Source organism: Etheostoma spectabile, chromosome 3, assembly GCF_008692095.1.
Source record: "Etheostoma spectabile isolate EspeVRDwgs_2016 chromosome 3, UIUC_Espe_1.0, whole genome shotgun sequence".
NCBI classification, from domain to species: Eukaryota; Metazoa; Chordata; class Actinopteri; order Perciformes; family Percidae; genus Etheostoma; species Etheostoma spectabile.
Window position 1 is genome coordinate 994,121 of NC_045735.1, and position 23,442 is coordinate 1,017,562.

General features: G+C 42.4%; 2 protein-coding genes across 7 annotated transcripts in view; one reads left to right on the plus strand and one right to left on the minus strand.

The window, feature by feature from the left end:
* eif3k (eukaryotic translation initiation factor 3, subunit K) overlaps nucleotides 1-3,838 on the minus strand; it is a 19,028-nt gene extending 15,190 nt beyond the window's left edge. For 3 of the 5 annotated variants that reach the window (XM_032509861.1, XM_032509865.1, XM_032509859.1), the window contains exons 1-6: nucleotides 3,626-3,838; nucleotides 2,268-2,366; nucleotides 1,424-1,544; nucleotides 611-688; nucleotides 325-391; nucleotides 88-165 (exon numbers count right to left, since the gene is read on the minus strand). In XM_032509861.1, coding sequence (XP_032365752.1) covers nucleotides 88-165; nucleotides 325-391; nucleotides 611-688; nucleotides 1,424-1,544; nucleotides 2,268-2,366; nucleotides 3,626-3,687 — 505 coding nt within the window. In that variant the 5' untranslated portion in view covers nucleotides 3,688-3,838. Of the gene's footprint in view, nucleotides 1-50; nucleotides 166-324; nucleotides 392-610; nucleotides 689-1,423; nucleotides 1,545-2,267; nucleotides 2,367-3,625 lie in introns of all 5 variants that reach the window. The other 2 variants (XM_032509866.1, XM_032509871.1) reach the window with 2 other exon arrangements.
* A 3,323-nt stretch (nucleotides 3,839-7,161) lies between these two features.
* Nucleotides 7,162-23,442, plus strand: part of map4k1 (mitogen-activated protein kinase kinase kinase kinase 1) — a 48,925-nt gene continuing 32,644 nt past the window's right edge. For both annotated transcript variants that reach the window (XM_032506579.1, XM_032506587.1), the window contains exon 1: nucleotides 7,162-7,553. In XM_032506579.1, coding sequence (XP_032362470.1) covers nucleotides 7,434-7,553 — 120 coding nt within the window. In that variant the 5' untranslated portion in view covers nucleotides 7,162-7,433. The remainder of the gene's footprint in view (nucleotides 7,554-23,442) is intronic.

A 23,442-nucleotide genomic window follows, 5' to 3' on the forward strand; every position in this document is an offset into this window, starting at 1 on the left:
AACTCTTGTTATGAATTGATACTATAAATAAAATTGAATTGAATTGAAACGCAGCAGGCCTGGATACTGTGTTTCCAGACTTCTTACCCAGCGGGTCTCCCAGCATCTCAGCCAGCAACCGGTGCTCGATGGTCTGGTAGGTGATGCCCACTACATGGCAGATGACTGAAGAGGAAGAAGATTTAAACAACAGACGATGTTGATCACGTTTTAACAAGTTTAATATGCATCGTTGGCTTGTTTCCGGTTATTTTTCTCTGACTGGTTATATTTACGGAAAAAGAACAAAACGTCCACTACGGTGAGTCAGATGACGATACTCACACTTGCGTACAGAATCCTCGAAACCAGTAATGCCGTCGATGAGCTCTCGGTTCTCCTCAAGACTCGTCTGTGAGGAAGACGAGGAAGAGGACATGATGAAATGACACCAAGAGGACAAAGTCTTTCACAGGTTTGAAAAAGAGGATGAGAACAAAACGTTCTCAGAAGAAGAACAGATGCCACAAGAAAGGTATTTAAGGATGGATTTGACGGCAATGACACTGTGTGTGTGTGTGTGTGTGTGTGTGTGTGTGTGTGTGTGTGTGTGTGTGTGTGTGTCTCGTACCCAGAAGCTCTGGAAGTGGCAGGTCTCCAGCAGGTTCCCCAGGTAGAGGATCTGCCTGATGGGACGCTCCTCTTGCTGCGACACTGTAGTCAAGGAAACGCACCACGATACAAAGACAGGGCCTGCCTAACCCCTCCATCCCCTCCCCCATCTATCCTGCACCCATTTACACACACAGCTTTTATCACATGTATTAAAAAAATTATTTCACCAAAACCCGTCATGTCCACATATTTGAATTCCCCTTCAGAACACATGACAAAAAAAATTATAATAATAAAAAAAAAAGTTTACTTGCAAAATGTAATGTGTAAAATATCTGTTTTTCTCAATGACATTGGTTGTGTGATGATTGTGTAGGAGCTGCACAGCCCTACTACACACAGAGATCAACCTTTCCATTTGACCCACTGGAGTTCCACTGACAGAATATAACTACACTGTTTTTTTCTACTTGTAACATTTCTAAATTATTTCTTTATAAAATGCAGATACTATCCTAAAAGTAGGAGTCTCAACGTGCTTAAATACATAAACAAATGAAACCCTGGGTATCTCTGCCAGAAAGACCAATCTCTACCAAACACCCCCAGTTCTCTGTGATCATCAGTTTTGTGTCAACTTGCACTTCGGCATATAGTACAGAATGTCAAGGAGGCCGTAAAATTAGACCTAGACTTCTCTTTATTAACCCTTTTGGGATGACTCTCGCAAGAAAATTGGAAAAAAATTGCACATATATTAGTAAATGGAAGCTACAAAGGACTGACAGTCAGGTGACCTGAGACAGGTGAAAGAGCACCAAAAGGATACGTGTGTTTGGTCGATCATACACTTGCAGAGCGTGAAGTCGGTGTGCGGCAGGTTGGTCAGAGCCTTCAGCAGAATCTGCGAGGTCACCTGAGTCTGGAAGTAGGCCGGGTTGAACTGGTACCTGCAGAGGTAACGATGCATTTACAAATCGTTTGACATATTCCGGGAAGCACTTTATTTTTCCGGTATCAGGTGGACACGTGACAGTGATCTTGTTAAATGTTACTACCTGCGAACCTGCAAAAACCAGAGAAACCAGCTAACACACAAACCACTTCACTGTTTATACAACTAAAACACATTCACACTATGAAAAGCAACCAACAACGTAAGTAGAAAACTGATTATTCGCCCTGCCAACAGGAGCCCCCTTCCCCACCATGTTGGCGCCTGCGACAGCAGTGTTTCCTCTACGTTGATTTCGTAGTGGCGGCCCGCCGCGGTATCAGAAACAGGGCAGACACACAATTTAGTCACGGCTGCCTTTTAAATGATCCTGTCGACTTAAACAGTCCACACAAATAGACTCCGGATGATTCTCAAAGGGACGGCTGATTAAACAAGCTGTCCCGTGTCGGCTGACATCATTAGCCTGTATTTGAATATGCACCTTATTCTCTACAACACTATTTATCACTCTACAGGCTCTGCACACCCGTATAAGCATTTATTTATTTTCATGTATAGAGCTAATATCTAGACTTTTCTACAGTGTTTCTTTATTGTTTCTGTGCTGTATATTTTTTTTATGCTGTGAACTTTGCACGTCATTTCGTACTACAGCGTGCTGTGGAATGACAACTAAAGAAATCCTGACTCTGGGATGGTGGCTGATGGAACTCACAGCTTCAGGACCGCCAGGTTGGCCTCCAGGTCGTAGGCGTTCTCTTTAGCTTGCGTCTCCACGTAGCGCTCCAACGTAGGAAGGTTTTCTGGGTTGTACCTGGGGGGGGACGACGACATTTTAATTTAGCGGTTTTGGAAAGATAAAAAGTAATTTAGCAGCAGTCCTGAGAAACAAAAGTTTGGCATCATATCTTTAACAACAACAATCTGTCTGTTTAAGATAATGTCAGCCTCACACAGCAGCTCTCAAAAACATGTCAGGGTGAATGACGCATCTTCATCTACTAATACAGATAGATAGATATTTATTGATCCCCAAAAAATAGGAAATTATCGTGTAACCGCACACGTAATAATTAATAATGTATACTTTATTAAGCCCGCAAAAGGAAACTACACGTGCTCAGTACTTGTACTAATACTATTTATCCCAGTATCCTTTGCACTTTGCTCCACATTTAAATTTTTTTTTTTTATTGAACTCTTTATTGCACTCATGCCTCTGTGTTGTTTCAGTATATTGTTTGGTTGTTTTGTATGTGTGAGCAACGATGCTCCAAAGAATAATTCCTCGTATGTGTCCTGATACCTGGCGAATAAAGCTGACTCTGATTCTATACATGCACTAATGGAGAGATGTCAGAGTGAGGGGGCTGCCCATAGAAAGGCGCCCCAAACAGCACCTTGGCACCTCCTGGTGCCAGTTCGCCTTTGGGGACTTGAACCAACAACCCTTCGGTTCCCAACCGATCTCCCTACAGACAGAGCTACTGCCACCCCAAATTAGAAGATAACTTTTTTTCTGACACCCTGACAACTTTTTAGAGATACGTGGTTCTCACGGGACAGCGATGCTACAAACAGATGATCTTATAGAAAATGATGCATTATGATGCATAAAGAGCCCAACCTTAAACATCTACAGCAGTAAAATGCAACATACATATTAATCCAGAAAAATCAGATACAACAGGAAACACTGACTGGGAACATTTTACTGCACAAAGAGTACTTTCACTGTTTACCATTGTGTACAATTTGACTTCTTCCACCACTGGCTCAAGTGGTTTAATGGGGGAAATGTTGGCTCGTCACTCAAGCATAGCTAGCTATCGTTAGCTGCTGTTCAAATCTGCTCTTCCACTTATAATGGCATTTTACTTTGGTATATGTATGTATATATCATGCAGTGTTCACACTGACATCAGACTGGCAAAAGCAGCAACTACAGAGCTTTAAGCGCCTTTAAACACACTGATATCTCACCAAACGCTAGCTTAATAACATTAGCAACAGGCTAAACTAGCGTTAGCTTGTTTCGCCTGGTTATTGATTCGTTAGAAACTTCATCCAAACCTGTCGATTCCTCGCAAGAGTTTCCCCACGTTCGCCCTCATCTGCTCGAAAGACACCGACATTTGGTCCAAACTTTTACACAAAACTATTTAAGAAAAAACCCGAATTAAACCCGCACGTGGGCCGCAGAGTTGAGAAGGTACCGGGGCGGAGGTAGAAAAGGGTCGGACCGGAAATAGCGACGCACAGACGCACCGGAAAGTGCCCGACAAGTTGTGGTGGTCGGGACCGGGCTCGAGGGGGCGCTGCCGCACCAGTAGGCCTAAGTGCTCCTCTAGCCAAAGTAGGAAATGTCTGTTTCCAAACCAATTACTGTTGCACCTAATGTAAAAGTTGCTATTTTGTTTTAGCTATTGATATTTTGAGCTTCTTAGGAAGTAGGAACACATTCAACGCTGCTCCTCTACCTGCACATCCTGTCCCAGCAACCCCTGTGGAGCGTCTGTCAGAGACATGGATGGTCAGGCCCCTGAACGGGCCTATACCGGTAGAAGCCCAGGGGCCCAAAGTGTCACAGGCCCACCTGGCCTTCACCTGCAAAATGTCACCCAGAGTAACACAAAATGACCACAAAGCCCGTGTCACTTTTTACGCTCACATGACTTCCTGCTACTGTCTGCACCAAGTGTCCGCACAGAAGTTGGTAAGGTGGCATTTCACTATTCTGCCCCCACAACATGGAACAATTTACAAAAGTTCTGGAAATTAAAGGAAGTGGTTGCAATTGGCCAGTTTAAACTCTTGCTCAAAGGTTTGGAAATGAAATCTATGGTCTGTAAATGTTTTAAATAGTTTTATGAAATTGTTATGAAATTGTCTGTAATGTAGGGAATTGTTGTGATCTGTGCCGCTGTCTTGGCCAGGACTCCCTTGAAAAAGAGATTAGTAATCTCAATGGGATTTTCCTGGTTAAATAAAGGTTAAATAAAAAAAATAAAAAATAAAAACCTTTCAAATAAATAACGAATTTTATAACGATAAACAGACTGTTTATATGTAAATATCTGTCAAATATATAGCCTATACTGTCATACAGATACAGATTTATAAGCAACCTATATATTATGTATATCATACTACACATGTACCATATACTGCATATTATATTAATAATTCTTTATTTATTCCGGCACTATTTGCCCTTTTTACATTGCCCTATTGTCTTTAGGTTGCAATCCTCATAGAGCACTTTATTTACTTTTTTAATTTTACCTTTAGAAGAAGTGGAACTGATCCAACGGGCTAATGAGGAATAACTGAATGCAATTGAAAGTGAAGAAGTTGCACATACCGAACTGTTCTGGTTGCTAGCTTTAGCCCACTTCTCTGTCTTGTCTCGTTTTGCTTGCAGACCATGGCTCCAACGAGGCCGAGTATCTTCTACGTGCATGTGCAGTAGAGCCGCATGACGTGCACGCATCTCACACTAACAGAATCTAGACAGGGCCTTCGAATCGTCCCCCACTTGAGGTCAAATTAATAGTCGTCTGATCCGTATTCATATACAGCATCGGTCCTGCTCTCTAGGCTGAGCTTAGGTTCAGGCAGTTATTTGAGGTTAAGGGGTCTGTTACATGTGGGCGTTTGTGAGCCGAGAAAGAAACGAAACTGTAGGCAGGTAGCCATCAGACGCGGCAGACGGAAGATAAATGTCAAACGCTGAAGATGGTATCACCGATGCCTATCTTTCAATGTGTTCTCTAACTTAACCTTTTAATGAGTAACACACGTCAGCTGCATTCTCCATTAATCTTCATAATGCGTCTTAACGAGAGAGGCTCTTTTAGAAGAGTGGGTTCAGGGGCGCAGCAAAAACCTCTGGACCCTGTACATCCAGTATACAGGCTTCTGTTGGGGCCCCTCCCCACATCCACGGATTTTATGCTGCCCGGCTGTCACTTAGACCATAGAAAGCGTCCTCTCAAACTACAGTGTCTGCTACTTGCCCCTCTAAAAGATTGTTGGCCAGTGACCATTCTGTACCATTTATTGACAGGTGGGATGCTCTATAAGTGCTTTAAAATGTATATTTTATCTTTAATAAGGAAATAAGGAAAACTTCTACATGGTGACTGGTCATGCATTCAAGAGAATCAGTGGGGGGGGGCAGTAGCTCAGTCCGTAGGGAGTTGGGTTGGGTACGGGGTGTAAGTTTGTTGCTGGAGAGATGCCACTTCACCTCCTGGGCACTGCCAAGTGCTCTTGAGCAAGGCACTGAACCCCCCCCCCCACCCCCACCCCCACTCAACCGCTCAGAGCGCTGGTCCAGCACTGGCAGCCCACTCACTCTGACATCTCTCCATTTTTGCATGAATAGGTCCTGAGCATGTTTGTTGTGTGTGTGTGTGTGTGTGTGTGTGTGTATTCCGGCCAGTGTGTAGTCATTACTAACAAAAAAGAGTTTAACTTAAGAACTTGTGAACTAGTTTCTCAAAGAAACTAATTCTGTGAAAAGAATCGGCCATCACGAGCAACCAGGGTTTGACTGCCATGCATCCCCATATTTAAACAATATCTCACTTTCTATGATGGATGGCTTTTCACTCCGACGTCAGGCGTGGCTGTTCAGAACAACTAAACACTTGAGATTTCTGACAAGGTCGGTCAACATGTCTCATGAAGTGGTTCTGTTCGAGCATAACCCGACCCAAAGGACAGCTTCACAGAGCTGCAAACATGGCTGCAGACTCAAATCTCTTAATTTAACCCTACATGTGTCAGATTTCTTTCTAAAGATCTGCCTATGTGCTCGGCTGATGCAGTGTCACTCAGAGAGTAACTTAACATGTTGTAGGTGTCTGCAACAAACATCATTTCATTATATGTTTAGGGTGTCACTTAACATCTGGACAGGGACAACAGATCAAAGGTTAGTAAATGAACATGCTGCAGTGCTGTAAGATGCTACAGATGACTGTGAATGCCAACATGTAACCTTTAAAGAATATTCAGACCAGATTCACAGCTGATAAAGGGATTTTAACTCGCTATCAAGATGCAAAGGGTGCCCTTGTTTATAGGCAGGGACGTGCTGAGCAGGAAGCTGACAGGGAGCTCCAAGCACGAGTGACTGTTCTCGCAGAGCTGCAACACACACACACACACACACACACGCACACACACACACACACACACGCACACACACACACAAACACACACGCATACACTTCAGTAGGCGTGAAGCTGAGACTGAAACCTACGTTGAAAACCCCAAGCAGCACAACTGCAACTAATCAGCTACAAGTCACACACACACACACACACACACACACACACACACACACACACACACACACACACACACACACACACACACACACACACACACACACACACACACACACATAGAGGATCTTAACCTTTAATTCTAATCTTAGCTCTGCCCACATTAGCTCTTTAAAAAAAAAAAGTCTTCATCTTGAACAGAAAACACAAGAAACAGGCTGTCTCTCATGCGTGCACACACCCAACAGGAAACAAAATTGGATTATGTAAATGAGATGAGAAAAAAAGTTTGAGAGAGAAGAGAGGAAGGTGTGAGAGAGGGAGGGAGGATTGATAACAGGCTGAGAAACAGAAACCGGAAGGTGTGTATGTGTGTGCGTGTGTGTGTGTGTGTGTATGACGGCAGCTGAACGACACACAACAGGCAAAGTGAGTTTTCTCAGCAACTCACTTCTTCTGGGAGTTTATCCGTTTGGTTGCCTGTAGATGTGCTGAGTGTGTGTGAGAGTATGTGAGGGAGAGAGAGAGAGTGAGTGTGTGTGTGTGTGTGTGTGTGACATGCCTGAAGAGGAATATTAGCAACATGAGCATCAACATGGATTCCCAGCACCGGGCAGCTCTGGATATCTCCACCAGGAACCCTCAGGATGATTTTGAGCTGCTGCTGAGAGTCGGAGGAGGAACTTACGGAGAGGTTTTTAAGGTCAGAGCCTTCAGCGGCCACTCTTAAACTCTTGTAGTTCTGCTGCTGCCACTGATCACAGTTTCACTTCAAACCTGAAAGGAATTCAAACTTATGAGGAATCTGAAACATTTTAAGAGTCTCTGAAAGTGAAGGGCTCCTTAAAAGAGTCTGAAAGATGAGACTGAGTTTTCTTTTAAGATCAGATAGAAATGCATGGCTGAGTAAATGCGTTAGTGTGAAGGGGAAGTTTGTCGCATCGACTGCCAGTGTCTCAAGTCAAGCGTGTCTTACTTGATGAAGTATTCAGCTTTTTAACCCAAGTAAAAGTAACATTGCTATAGTGTAGACATACTCTGTTACAAGTCAAAGTCCTGTATTTTACATATTGCTTAAGTAAAAGTACAAAAAGTACCAGCATCAAAATATAATTTCTTTGTTATTTTAGCATCAAAATGTCCTTTAAGTAGTAATAAGTACTCATTATGCAGAATGGCCCGTTTTATAATAATGTACAGTATGTAATATGATCATGTTATTACGCATTTATGTGTTTATTACTCTAAAGTTTATACTGCTTGGTAGCCCAGCCTAGTGGTTCCCAACGTGGAGTCCTGGGACCCCCATGGGTCCTTGAGAGGGTTCTAGGGGGTTCCCACCAAAAAGGGAAACCATTTTTTCACAAAATGTTTTCATCATAATTCCATCTGTGAGTAACACAATGACAGAATGTATGACTATTTTGATCATGGGTTTCATATACTATCTGTGATAAAACATCTATGGTCCTATTTTAACGATCTGAGCGCATGGCGTGAAGTTCATGGCGCAGTTGCGTTTAGGGCGCGTACAAATCCACTTTTGAAAAAAGTGTCTGTGCGCCGGGTGCGTGGTTCAAAAGAGTTGTAATTAATATCTTCGTTAATTCATAGGTGTGTTTTTTGCGTAACATGCAATCAACCAATCAGAGGTCATCTCCCGTTCCCTCTAAAAGCCAGGCACGTTTGTACCTTGGCGCACTGCTATTATGACGGCGGGTTTACGAACAGGAAGGAGAGATTTTCAGGGGGAAAAACGTATCTGCTCGTGCGTGAAGTTAAAACGGCGGAGCAGATCACTACGCCACCGAAACTCCACGAGGTGAAGCAAGAGTTCAAATAATGAAATGCTGCGTTATGGACTTTAGACCGGGTTTCTGTTGGTCAACGGCACGATCACTTTCCGCTGCCTCAAGATAGCAATACGCCAAGAATGCACCCGAACACACCTCCCTGTAAGACCAGCACGCCCATGGGTGCCCAGATATGTGCATTTGCTATCTAAACGACGTGGACGAAGGACGGGACACTGACAACTGCGTCCGTCTTAAACTAGCAAAGACACCGGGTGCAAGATAGGGCTCTAGAGATTTCGAAAATCCTATCAGATGGGAGACCCTGGGACAAAATCTTATCAAAGGGGGCCCAGTGGTCTGATTTGTGTCAGTTTAGGGGTCCTTGACATGACAAAGTTTAACCCTCATGTTGTCCTTGGGTCAAATTTGTTCCGTTTTCAGTTTTTTTTATCACAAAAAATGGGCCTTCGAAATAAGCGCTGAAAATTTCCCTAACCCTAACCCCCTAACCCTAACCCTAACCCACTGACCCTAACCCTAACCTAAACCTAACCCTAAACCCTAACCCCCTAACTCTAACCCCCTAACCCTAAACCCTAACCCTAACCCTAAACCCTAACCCTAACCCTAAACCCTAACCCTAACCCTACCCCTAACACTACCCTACCCCTAACACCTACCCTAACCCTACCTAACCCTAACCCTACCCTAACCAACCCTACCCCAACCCTACCCTAACCCTAACCCTACCCCTAACCCTAACCCTAACCCTAACCCTAACCCTAACAAACCCCTAACCCTAACCCTAACCCCCTAACCCTAACCCTACACCCTACCCCTAACCCAACCCTACCTAACCCTACACCCCTAACCCTAACCCTAAACCCTAACCCTAACCCACCCTACCCTAACCCTAACCCCTAACCCTAACCCTAACCCTAACCCTAACCCTAACCAACCCCTAACCCTAACCCCTAACCCTAACCCTACCCCTAACCCTAACCCTACCCCTAACCCTAACCCTAACCCTAAATAACTTTGGAAAATACTTTAAAAAAAAGCACCCACAACATTGAAAAAGTGATAAAGATGTTGGAAAAAGCGCTAATAATGTTTCATGGTTGACGGGAAGATAACACAAAGGTTAAGCAAAAATACACCATTTATTAGTTGTTTTATATTTAGGGTTGTTAATCTGAATCTGGAAAGAAACTAAAGGTAGCAGACATATGTAGTGGTGTAAAAAGTACATTATATCTCTCTGAGATGTAGTGGAGTAGATGTAGAAAGTAGCATGAAATGGAAATACTCAAGTACAAGTATCTCAAAGTTGAAGTTACTGTGAACACCGTGTACATGGTTACTATACAACTAGATGTTCGGTTCCTCGGGGTTGAATAGATCGGGTCCTTCTCACTGGAAATGTGTTGATTAGTTTCAAAGGACATAGTTGTGATGGATTTCAGTTTCATTGGTTGATTGCAATCACAACTTGAGTGCAGGCTCCGGGTTTGCTAGAGGAAGTGGGTTTACACAAAACGAAAGTATTCTACTTTTTTTGAGAATTTTACTCCAACTGAAACAGAAAAGGTCAGTCTAAACCCTGACTGCTCTATTCGTACGTTTTTCCCTTGTCATGTGATTTGATTTATTTGTGTTTTACTTCATGTTTCCTCTCTTATCTGGGTTCACAGCTGGGTTTTTGTCTGTCAGAGTATTTATTGAAAAATAGACTTTTAATTGTAATTTAAAACTTTTAATGACTAACAAAATGTCATGGAAGTGAAGATTTAAAAGATGTTGACTTTGAACTTCTGTGTCTGGATGTTGAATGAGCAGCACCTCAAACGTGTTGCTACTTTTATGTAGCATCTACAATGAAAATATACATTCAACAGAAATCATTTAACCACTTTATTTTTGTCACGTATCACCGCAGAATAAGTTCCTCGTTGTTAAGCACAAACGTCCTTTACACAGTTTGAGATGAAGTGTCAAACTTCAAATGTAAATACTATCAGAGGTGGGTAGTAACGAGTTACAGTTCTCCCGGTACATACTGGAGTCAGTTTTTGAAAAAATTTACTTCTAGGAGTAGTTTTAATTACTATACTTTTACTTTTGATTGTGGAGATTAGTGAAGAATAAACTGTACTCTACTCCGCTACACAGGCTACAATGAGCTCGTTACTCGTTACTACGATCGCGGTCATTGTTTTACCCGCGTCGTCTCATTTTAATGTTTATTTTGACAGAGAGAGAGAGGCTTCCCTGAAGGCTCTCCACGTGACTGTGCTTAACCAATCACCGACGCGTTGTTCAGTCATGGACCATACTCGTTTCAGCAGCGCGACAGGTTAGCTTTACAGTCGTAGCAAAAACGTCAGAAGCAAAACGTCGCCAAGGCAACGCAAACCAGGAGGACCCCCAGGAGGATTTTTGTCGGTCTGATTAATGCTTGTGTTAAGAAATAAATCAGACGTTACTCAACAGTTACTCACTACTTGAGTAGTTTTTTCATCAAGCACTTTTTTACTCTTACTCAAGTAATTATTTGGACGACTACTTTTACTTTTACTTGAGTCATATTATTCTAAAGTAACAGTACTTTTACTTGAGTACAATTTTTGGCTACTCTACCCACCTCTGAATACTATTTATGAACCAAATAATCACACATAAGAGTGAAAAAATATAAAAGAAGAAAAAAATCCTATGGGCATACATTTATTAACAACTTTAAAAAGTATTTCTAGATGGCTAGGGGTAGTTCACGAGGTGCACCTGAATGCACCATGAAATTGGAGTCAAGGTGATGTTCATGAATGAGTTACATGGTTATAAGAAAGCTTTGAAGTGAAACAAGCAGTGGGTGTGTTACAGATCATACAAGTATTGGTTGTGGACTAGACCTCTATTTATTTATTATTTTTCATCAGTTTTTTAATTTTTTTATAATTCAGTTGTCTCTTTGTTATACTTGGATACCTAGTCTGTATTTGGTGCTCCATGTATTCATCTTTAAATTAAGAGTGTAACGGCCTGAATTTGCTAAATAAATGTTGGATTTAAAAAAACAACACAACTCACGGGGAAGCCCCCCCCCCCCCCCCCCCCCCCCAGTGACTAGCAAAAGGGCTTTCCAGTTCTGTTGTTTCTCCGTTATCTCCGAGTCCGACAGTGTCTTTAGCTGCATGCTAGCCAGTGGTGGTCTGTGTGTTGTTGTTTTGCTATAGCTTGGGTACTTCTGATACTATTAATGGAGATTGTATCATTTTAAAGTTGTGACACTAAGGCTTAAACATCACTTAGGTTATGAAAAAACAGAGACGTCAGTTGTTATTTCACCAGAGCACTATTTAAAGATGAGAACGACTTCTGTTTAAGGTCGATTTACCACAAGTTTAAAATAATACAATCTCCGTAAATAGTATCAAAAGTACCCAAGTTATAGTAAAACAACAACACACAGACCACAGCGACGTAATTACACGACAAGACAAACACAGTCTCTTTTTCATCAAACTGCAGTTTTTGCAAATTCCTGCTATTTCATGGCTTAAAATTGCATAAATATCCCGGATATTCCATCGCAGTTTTTTAAGAAAACAGGTTGCATCATCAAAGATTTTTGCCCGCAGCAATCACAAAAAAACTTTGTGTTTTTCTGGAAGGACTGATTAACATGTTTGATTGGGATTCAGTCTCATTCATTCGCTAATACTCTTGTTCAGGTGCTCAGGTGTTCAGGTGTTCAGGTGCTCAGGTGCTCAGGTGTTCAGGTGCTCAGGTGCTCAGGTGTTCAGGTGTTCAGGTGTTCGGGGCTCAGGTGTAGGTGTTCAGGTGTGTGCTCGGTGTTAGGGTGTTCAGGTGCTCAGGTGTTCAGGTGTTCAGGTGTTCAGGTGTTCAGGTGTTCAGGTGTTCAGGTGTTCAGGTTCTAGGTGTTCAGGTGCTCAGGTGCTCAGGTGCTCAGGTGCTCAGGTGTTCAGGTGCTCAGGTGCTCAGGTGCTCAGGTGCTCAGGTGTTGGCCTCTCAGACTGGTTGGTATTTAGTTATGATAATGTGAGTCAGAAATTTAGATTTATTCTCTAGAAAGTGCTTAAAGTCTCCAGATTGAACTGGCACATTTAAGTTAAGTCTTCCAGTGTTGTTGTGTAAATACAGATCATTGGTGATGTCGTCCCCAAATCCTGGGATTTCAATAAAGAATGCATTACATGAATCAGGGACATATTGCAAATAAGACTCTCACCAGCAGCTATATGGTCCATTCATGGTCTCACCAGATGTGTTGACAATTTAAATTGGATTGAGCTTGACTTCAATGTTATTAAGAATAAAAATGGCATAGTATATTTGGGCATTAGTTTGAGCTTGTACTATACTTTTGAGTTTGCAGCACATCTGTGGATATTATGGCATCATATTTTATATACCAATATCAGGTTGTATAAAGAGGCATATGCTATAAATTAATCTATCCTGTGCTTAAACTGTTCAACAATGAAGTTCAGCAAATGTTACTGATGCAAAGCAGGTTAGCTGTAGAGGGAGCACACTTCCTCTAAACAGGTCCGTTGATTTGTTCTGTTTTACAGAGAGGGACATTTGCATAGTTCATTTTTCTCAACACATGGACGCACACACACAAACACCCACGCATAGATGTGATCAAACATGCACGTGCACTGAAGTACATGTTTTCGGTTACATGCTGCTACACTCACAGTGTAGGGAGTTCAGTCTGCAAATGCAGCACTTTTGCACCATGAGCAGCGGTAAGAAAGGAGAGAAAGTGGACCACTATTGAAATCAGGGGTAGAATGTAACAAAGTACAGTTACTCAAATACCGTAATTAAGTACAGATTTCAAGGTACTTGTACCTTACTTGAGTATTTCCATTTTGTGCTACTTTATACTTGTACTCCACTACATCTCAGAGGTAAATAATGAACTTTGTCTATCAAGCTTTAGTTTCTTTTCACATAGTCTCGCTTTGCCAGACCTTCCTCCACAGCGCTGCGGAGGAGGGTCTGGCCGGTTCCCACAGTATTCTGGGATGGGAGAAAAACATGCTCTGGTTTATTGGCGTTTCTTTGAACCAATCACAATCCCCTTGGGCGGCGCTGAACGCTGTGTGGAGCAACGTGGGACGCTGTGTGGGACGACTGCTAGATAATAGCCTTGGGGAAGAAAGTAGTTTTGGTGGAACATGTGTACGTTCAAAAGTTGTTTTAGTCGTGCAACAGAAACCTCAGATTGGACAGATAGTCTAGCTAGCGGTCTGGCTTTACCCTGCAGAGGTCTGAGGACCAGATAACCATAGTCCTCAGATTGGACAGATAGTCTAGCTAGCTGTCTGGGTTTACCCTGCAGAGATCTGAGGACCAGGTAACCATAGTCCTCAGATTGGACAGATAGTCTAGCTAGCTGTCTGGGTTTACCCTGCAGAGATCTGAGGACCAGGTAACCATAGTCCTCAGATTGGACAGATAGTCTAGCTAGCTGTCTGGGTTTACACTGCAGAGACCTGAGGACCAGGTAACCATAGTCTTCCGATTGGACAGATAGTCTAGCAAGCTGTCTGGGTTTACACTGCAGAGACCTGAGGACCAGGTAACCATAGTCTTCCGATTGGACAGATAGTCTAGCAAGCTGTCTGGGTTTACCCTGCAGAGATCTGAGGACCAGGTAACCATAGTCTTCAGAAATCCACCAGAGGTTAGAACGCAGACACAAAGGAAGCCCAAGGCAACGGACATCCGGCCTGAAGGAGTGAAATCCGGCAGAATTTCCGTCCGCAACAGAGCAATCCCGGAAGTGGATCTTATTTATAGCAGAACGTCTGTGTATAATGGTGCAGCAGATTTAAGTTGAAGAGGATGGAGCGTCACACACACACTGCTCCTTTTAGGAGGATCAGCTAGAGGAGTAGATACTGGCATGAAGACAGTCAGACAGAAGGATGTGGTGACTGCACTGCTTGAGTCAGATTTGCATAGGACAACTGGTTTTCGCTGCTCAAGTTACAGTAACTACTCAGGTTTAATCAGAGGCTCACCACTGGCGATTCATATCCTTGTTCCCATCCTTGCATAAGAATAAAGAACAGTCTGATGGTGTCTCATGTTACCATGCTCCATGACATGTTACATTTGTTACACAGTGAATATTGAACTTTAGTTAAACCTAAATTGGAAATCAAAATGTAATTGCAATATCTGGCAGAAAAATTGCAGTTAGATTCCACCCCCACACACCCCCACACACACTATATATATATATATATATATATATATATTTCCCAATTGCACAAATCCTTCATTAGAACATTTGAAAAACACACTTCCAGTTATTTAGCTATTGCAATTACAACAGGAAACACTTTTTAAAGTGCACAATCTCCACCTCCAACATTGCCAAAAGACAATGAACACAACTTTGCATAAAATATGACATATATATATAAAAGTTATCAGAATCCTAAATCGTTCAGCCCTGGTCGAGATCAACAGATAAAAATAAAGAATTACTAGTGTCATCTCAGCCAGAAACACACCGTCGTATATTTACACTATAGGAGTGGTTCCGACAGCGCCAGACAACAAAGCCCTAAAGTGTGTAAGCAACACAAGATTATATAAATAGGAATAGAAATTAAAAAAGCAATCAAGAATTTGTATATGACCAAAAAAAAGAGAAACAGTATTAATTGGCCATATCAAGTAGTTCGATGTTACAGTTGTGTTAAATTGACGGTGTGAAAGAAGCAGAATCGTAGCAGACACGTTGGCATGCACCCGGGCAACATTTCTAACTGCTGATGCACACTCTACAAACTTCCTTTCTCTAACCGTCCTCAGTTGTGCTGGTTTTACCTGTTAGACAACAACAACAACACCACCACGGCAAAGGAATGCACATTTTTATCATGTTTAGCCAAGCGTTGTGCAATATGAATACACTTACAAAGAGTAAAGGAATGCTGTATGTCAGCATTCATTGATAAAATAAACTTAGCATTAAAACGGTTGCAGATTAAAGTAGGAGCAGCTTCCTCTTTCAGTGCCTGGTGCTCAATGATGCAGCCTAACTGCAATTATATGACTGATGTTACATTGTGAGGGAATGATCATTTTTGCATCAGTGTCATTGAAAAATACTCAAATTAAATTGCTTGTGTGATATGTGCGAGGACCTGACTGTACCAAACAACTGGATTTTTTCTCCAGTCTGTAGGATACGATTTGTAGGCCGGGACGTCTCTGCAGCACCACAATAGATTGACACATAGCGTTTTCGTCTCTAATTTAGTACCGCCTCAGCGTGGCTGGTCACCATAGCTACGCAGCCGGAAACTGCCATGACGTAATTTTCAACGCGACTCCCAACAGCTGCACACCTTCCTTTTTTTACTGTCTGTAACGCCACACACAAACCCAAAAAAAGGTGAGTAGAGTCGAGGCGAGTCGAGTAGATACCACGCAGCGGAAAAACACCAATGTTTTGCCTCTGACAAATATCGCGCAGCCCCTCCCCCCTTTCCCTACAATTTGGACATTGCACTAGTCCAAATTGCGGTTTCAATAAAATTGCGATTAATCATGCAGACCTAGTTTAAACCTCTTCAATCTAACGGCTGAGTGGACGCCAGAGGGGCCAAAAATAAACCTACAACTCAATAAATAGAGCCCAGTGGCACCATCATGCTTCAATAATGCAAGTTTGAATCATTTAATTCTTCTTCTTTTGGGATCAAAACTATTTCACATGTAAACAAAACATTGGGTGTCCAAATTGTATTGTTTTTTATCTGTTAAAATACTGGTAGTTATTATTGAAGGAAAGAAGAAGAAGGCTTTTGTGCGGCAGTGTGAACACAAACAGCAGTGTCTGCAGAGACATGGTCTGGTGAGTTTCCTCTCATCCTCTTGTCTATCATTTCACCAGACAATTTCTAATAAGTGGAGAACGTCCACTCTCTGGAAACGTCTGAAGTGGTTGCAGTTCCACTCTGGTTCCACGGGCCAGTGCAGAATGAATGGAGGTCTATGGAGCTGTACCCCTCAAAATCCACTTTTCTCGGGATATTATTTTTTTGTCCAGTACTTAGAATGTTGCATTCGAATTGGGAGGCAAAGACGTTTTTTTGAAGTTGTTTTTTGTTCTAAAAAGCCTTTTTAAATGTAAATGACGTCATGCACATCGCACGGCCAGAGATGCTGATTTACGGCAAGCTCTGAGTCAATTATTTTTTTCTCTCGCGGCATCGACAACACAGCTGACAGGTTAGGTTCTCTGTCGCTGCCCGATGTGAGTCGAGTGCAGATGTGAATTGTGCACGCGTCACTTTGCAACAAGTAGCCTACAAGATGCTAATGAGAGATTTCTGTAATGTAGATAATAATGTAAATAATTATACACCACAGGGTGTAATTCAGTGTAAAACCACCAGTGGTTTCCTCTGTGTGTCTCCAGTCGTAGATGATCACTGTCAGAAGACCCGAGGATCACTCTTTAGTCACATTTCTGATGTGATCAACAAAGTCTTTTCAGTTGTAACACTAGTTCTTGACCCAGAAATGTTCTTTCAGAAACATAAACGTCTGTTTGATGATGGATGTTGCCTTCTCATCTGTGCCTACCCAGTTCACTGTAAGGGATTTTACCTGTATGATATAAGTGTACTGTAACTTTGGTGCAGGGCTTTGGTACCTGACTCAGACTTGGCTTTTAGCTGACTGCAACTCTGCATCCAATCGTATCCGGATCTTTCGTCCTCTTACAGTAAAACGCCTGACTCTCCTTATCAGATGTGGCTTGTGCTACTAAGTTGCAGTCAGAGTTGCTGTTCAGTGCGGTGCAACTCTTGTTTCAGGCCTCACAGAAGCTGTGGGCTGCACCTGTGTTGAGTGTGCGACCTAAGATGCAAAAAAAAAAAAAAAGAAAGAAGTGAGATGAAAGAGCAGAGTCAAGTTAACTGTGTCAGGTTTCTGCTGAAACAGTGTGTGTGTGTGAGAGTGTGTGTGTGTGTGTGTGTGTGTGTGTGTGTGTGTGTGTGTGTGTGTGTGTGTGTGTGTGTGTGTGTGTGTGTGTGTGTGTGTGTATGTGTGTGTGTGTGTGTGTGAGAGAGAGAGAAAGTGAGGGAGCATGTGCTTCAGTAGTTGGCTAGATCAAATGTCTTTATAGATTTGATCTTACTGTATAAATGACCTGTAAACTAAATGACCCACAGTTAAGTGAACTCTGGATTATCACTTTAATACCTCTGAGTCCGTTCCTCCACAGTGCCGCTGCTGTGTTTCAGCCATGATAACATGAACTAATCCATGATTAGATGTTCCTGAACTTCCTAAATACAAAGCTGAATCGTCCTCTGTGTAAAAGAGCTCCTAGTCTAAGAACTAAAAACAAATCTTTGCTTAGCCTGTGGTATTGCTCCTTGCAGCTTTCTCCAGAACCACTCACACAAACGTCACATTCCCACTGCGCTTCCAGGGGTCCTGAGCAAAACACCTGCCACGACATACATGCCCCCATACCCAAGTTGCAGCTTCTCACGGTGTTTAACCTTACTCCCAACACGTCAACATACATACTGACGCTTGGTCAGGACCCGTGGGCGTCACCTTCGGACTCTCTGGGTGTCCCCTTAGTGTCGTTTTTCAATGTGCAAGGTAAAACCACTTAGTGAGGATTAGGACTAGACGGTGGTTGGGGTTAAAAGATGTACTTTTTAGTGACACACGGGACAAGAACGGGACACAAAACCATGATATTGTTTCAATGTGTTTGTGTGTGTGGATGTGTCGTGTGTTGGGTTGTGTGTGTGGTGTGTGTTGGTGTGTGTGTGTGTGTTGGTGTGTGGTGTGTTGTGTGTGTGTGTGTGATGATGTGTGTGTGATTTACAGAGCTCAGAGAAGGAAAGACCCCGAAACTAGAAACACACACTTCAAGGGGAAGGTTGCCGCGGCTTCTGCTGTGACGTCCAGTTTGTGTGTGTGGTGTGTGTGTGTTGTTGTGTGTGGTGTTGTGTGGTGTGTGTGTGTGTGTTTGTGTGTGTTGTGTGTGTGTGTGTGTGTATATTGGTTGTTTAGTTGTAGGTTTTCTTTCCTCCTAGTGACCTCTCTGATGTCTCACACACACTGACAATAACACACACACTCTCCTTCGACTGAGTGGAGTTTCCACTGTCATTGTTGCCACTCTGTGCTTTTGTCTGTCTCAACTGTACTCCACATGTCTCATACTGGACACATGTCTGACTACTGTCCACATGTCTGATACTGTCCACATGTCTGATACTGTCCACATTCTCTGCACGGAACATGTGATACTGTCCACATGTCTGATACTGGACACATGTCAGATACTGTCCACATGTCTGATACTGGACACATGTCTGATACTGTCCACATGTCTGATACTGGACACATGTCTGATACTGGACACATGTCAGATACTGTCCACATGTCTGATACTGTCCACATGTCTGATACTGGACACATGTCAGATACTGTCCACATGTCTGATACTGGACACATGTCAGATACTGTCCACATGTCTGTATGGACAGTGTGATACTGGACACGTGTCTGATACTGGACACGTGTCTGACTAGTGGACACGTGTCTGACTGGTGGACACATGTCTGACTAGTGGACACGGGTTCTTCTGCTTCCTCCAAGAAGAGATTTACCTGCCAGGAATTGCTCTGTTTAAGTAGAGCAGTTGTGTAATAACACGTTCAACAACTCTCTGACAATAAACATGACTAACTTTCTCAGAAACACATTTCACAGATACATCTGCATATAAACATATATATATATATATATATATATATATATATATATATGTATATAAAGATATCTGCGTTAAATGGAAGCCAATTGGTGCTGACCGACTGTCTTCCACCGCGACCACAACACCCGACTTTCCACTCTGACATTTCAACGTCATCAACACACGTCCAACTGTGAAGTGTCAGCTTCCATTACGGTTCATCATTTTCATTTTCCGACAAAAGGAAAGCGGCGGCTTGGCAGCGGAGGTGGTCACCGCCTGCCTGTGTCTCGAAAAAGTTGCCTCTCCTTCGTTGTTGAGGGGAAAGTGTTTCCCTCATTTGATTAGCATCCTGAACGCTAACAACGTCCTGCTCATTTCATGAAATATGCGTCAACAAACTTGTTTTGTTGTTTTGTGACGACAGGGAGAGACAAGTGGAACTGTTCTAACTACGGATTAAGAAGCATTTTATCTTTTGATTGTCGTCACAATGCTCTCCGGCTGAGAGGATTTTGAACCTTTGACTGGTATTTGGTGCTCTAGTAACCAATGTGTCATGTTTTAAAAACTCCCTCTGTGAGGCAGTGGAGTTTCCGCTCTCTGTGTGCCGGTCCTCGCTGACCGAGTACCCTTCTGACTGTTGTGTATTTCATGAGTGACTGAATGTGAATGAGTAGGTGGCCAGTCATGTCTAAACTACTGTCGGGCATATGCAATGGTGGAAGAAGTATTTAGATCTTATACATAAGAGCATCAACACCAGGGCGCCCGGATGGCTCAGTTGGTGGAGCGGGCGCCCGTGTGTAGAGCCCATTGCTCCGGGTTCGGCTCCGACCTGCGGCCCTTTACTGCATGTCACCCCCCCCCCCCCCCCCCCCCCCCCCCCCCCCCCCCCCCCTGATCTCCCCTTTCATATCTTCAGCTGTCCTGTCATTAAAGGCCTAAAATGCACAAAAAGAAGAGTATTAATACTATCACTTGGTAGGCAGAATGGCCCATTTTAAAGTATTATAAATGATGTTGCTGAATTATAAATATTGATGCATTAATGTGTTCATCATACTAAAATAAGTAGGCTAGAAGCGGTAAATGTTCTTTAGTCATCTGAATATCTTTGAGTCGTGGACAAAACAAAACAAAAGATTGGAGGACGTCGTTTTGGACTTTGGGAAACAAGGATTGACATTTTTTTCACAATTTTCTGACATTTTATAGACAATAATTGAGAAATTAAAATCGTATCCCTAATTAATGTAGAGATGTAATGCAAATATAGTATAGAACATGATGAAAAGTAGTAACACGATGAAGTATCATCTGTCATCAGTGTTGTGTCTGTAATTTGAAGTAATAATATCGTGAACTGCTTCTGGATTGTTGAGTTTAAGGGCTCTTTGAACACGTGTGTAGCTAAAATCTGTTTTCAATCGTGATGTCAATAGAGAACGATTTTGTAAGGACAGTTCCCACTGATACGTTGGCTGTGGTTTTTTAAAGGTACAATGTAAAGATTCCCATTGTATTAATCGCTTTGTATTGCCAATGTGTGAGCGGTATTGTAAAAACCGAGACCTTCCTTCTTCCTACTCTCTCGGATGCCTATAAAAGCCTGCAGACTGATTTCTGTTGTGTTAAGGACTTTGTCCGGAAAATCCAAAGGATGAGACTTTATGCGAGCTCCAGAGAGCCTTTTGTCTTCGTACATCCATGCTTCAGCCAACAGCGTGCAACTGCTAGCTAACATTAGCTTAGAAATGGAGTCTGCCAAAGGGCGGACAGGCCGTCTGCCGACGTGCTTTTTGGGCTAACAGCCCAAATTTATTTTAATTCTTGTTTTTAATTATTTATTTTTTTGTTCGGCCCATGAACCAACCCATAAAAGTGGTAAGCCTAGGTTGGCGGCTCATTGTTTTTTCATTGACACTGGACTGGCCAAAAACACTTCAAAAAATATCACTTTTCTTTCTGTACGCTCCCCTACTCTCATAATGAAATGGACTAGTCCGTAATAAAGATAAACACAGTGACAGAAGAACTGGGAAGTACACAAACAGAGACAAAGCCAAGGGGGGAACTAGGGCATTTGATTCACGTGAGCAACAGGATCATATCAGCAGTTTAATTTACTGCCACCTGGCATTGCCAGATTGAAAGTCTGGCTACATCACAGATACATTCTGGGATAGGAGAATATAACGGGCTGGGCTGTTTGCATGTCTTTAAAGGTCCCATGGCGTGAAAATGTCACTTTATGAGGTGTTTTAACATTAATATGAGTTCCCCCAGCCTGTCTATGGTCCCCCAGTGGCTAGAAATGGTGATAGGTGTAAACCGGGTCCTGGGTATCCTGCTCTGCCTTTGAGAAAATGAAAGCTCAGATGGGCCGATCTGGAATCTTACTCTTGGTCAAGGCCAATGTTAGGGGACCACTATGGTCTGTATAAAAAACACTTCAGATACAGTGTTAGGGGACCACTATGGTCTGTATAAAAAACACTTCAGATACAGTATTAGGTGACCACTAAGGTCTATATAAAAGAGACTTCAGATACAGTATTAGGGGGCACTAAGGTCTATTAAAAGAGCTTCAGATACAGTATTAGGACCGCTAAGGTCTATATAAAGAGACTTCAATACAGTATTAGGGACCACATAGGTCTAATAAAAAGACTTCAGATACAGTATTAGGGACCCTAAGGTCTATATAAAAGAACTTCAGATACAGTATTAGGGACCACTAAGGTCTATAAAAGAGACTTCAGATACAGTATTAGGGACCACTAAGGTCTATATAAAAGAACTTCAGATACAGTATTAGGGACCACTAAGGTCTATATAAAAGGACTTCAGATACAGTATTAGGGGACCACTAAGGTCTAAATAAAAGAGACTTCAGATACAGTATGGGGACCACTAAGGTCTATATAAAAGAGACTTCAGATACAGTATTAGGGACCACTAAGGTCTATATAAAGAGACTTCAGATACTATTAGGGACCACTAAGGTCTATATAAAAAGACTTCAGATACAGTATTAGGGGACCACTAAGGTCTATAAAAAGAGACTTCAGATACAGTATTAGGGAACCACTAAGGTCATATAAAGAGACTTCAGATACAGTATTAGGGGACCACTAAGGGCTATAATAAAAGCATCCAAAGAGCACCATGTCCTGGGACCTTTAAACCAATTACAATTATCTTAGGTGGTGCCAAGCTCTGGACGCAGTGACATTTGCACAAAGCAAAAAGAAAACGCCACATAAAATATTAAATGAAGTTAACTGTTCACACAAGACAGCAATGTGAGCTATTTAAATTAGCTGGGTACATGGTTAAATGTTATTTACTCTAACCAGTGTATCGCCATGTGTGTTTTGTCCGTAACCACCCCACCCCCCCAATCAGTCCTAAAAACGTTCCACTTAGAGAGTGAATGCCGTACAAAAGATTCTTGGTACATTTTTACAGTCATTCCCAGAAAGAATGATCCAAGCATGATCCAAATGGCGTTCCAAACTTGACATTTTCAGTGTGTAGCTTGCAGGCTCGAAGGTCGCCGTGGTTTCCAGGAGCGTGGCGATCTTGAGAACGGCAACACGCAGAGAGCGAAATGTGAGGGACGTCCGGCGCATTAACCATGTGCCGGATGTAGGCAATTATCCTGGAAATGTACTTCCATTGATCCAGACTATGAACTCTGATGGGGTCAAGTACCTTTCTGCATCCGTTGTTTTGACAGCAGCATACTTAGTTGTTTGTCTGCAGCTTTTCTGTTTGACACGATGTGTCATTCAGCTTAATACTATATTATTATTTTACAGTTACAAAAGAACTTTTAATCACAATGTTACAGAAAAGTTGCTGCAACAGAATCAATCAGCTTGGCCAATAAAATATTAAAGTATGAACAGTTTCTTTTTATAAATAGTGTGAATAAACAAAGAGAAGTGAGACCGCTTTCTGTTACCACACTTTTAAAGGTCAGTGTGTGTGTGTGTGTGTGT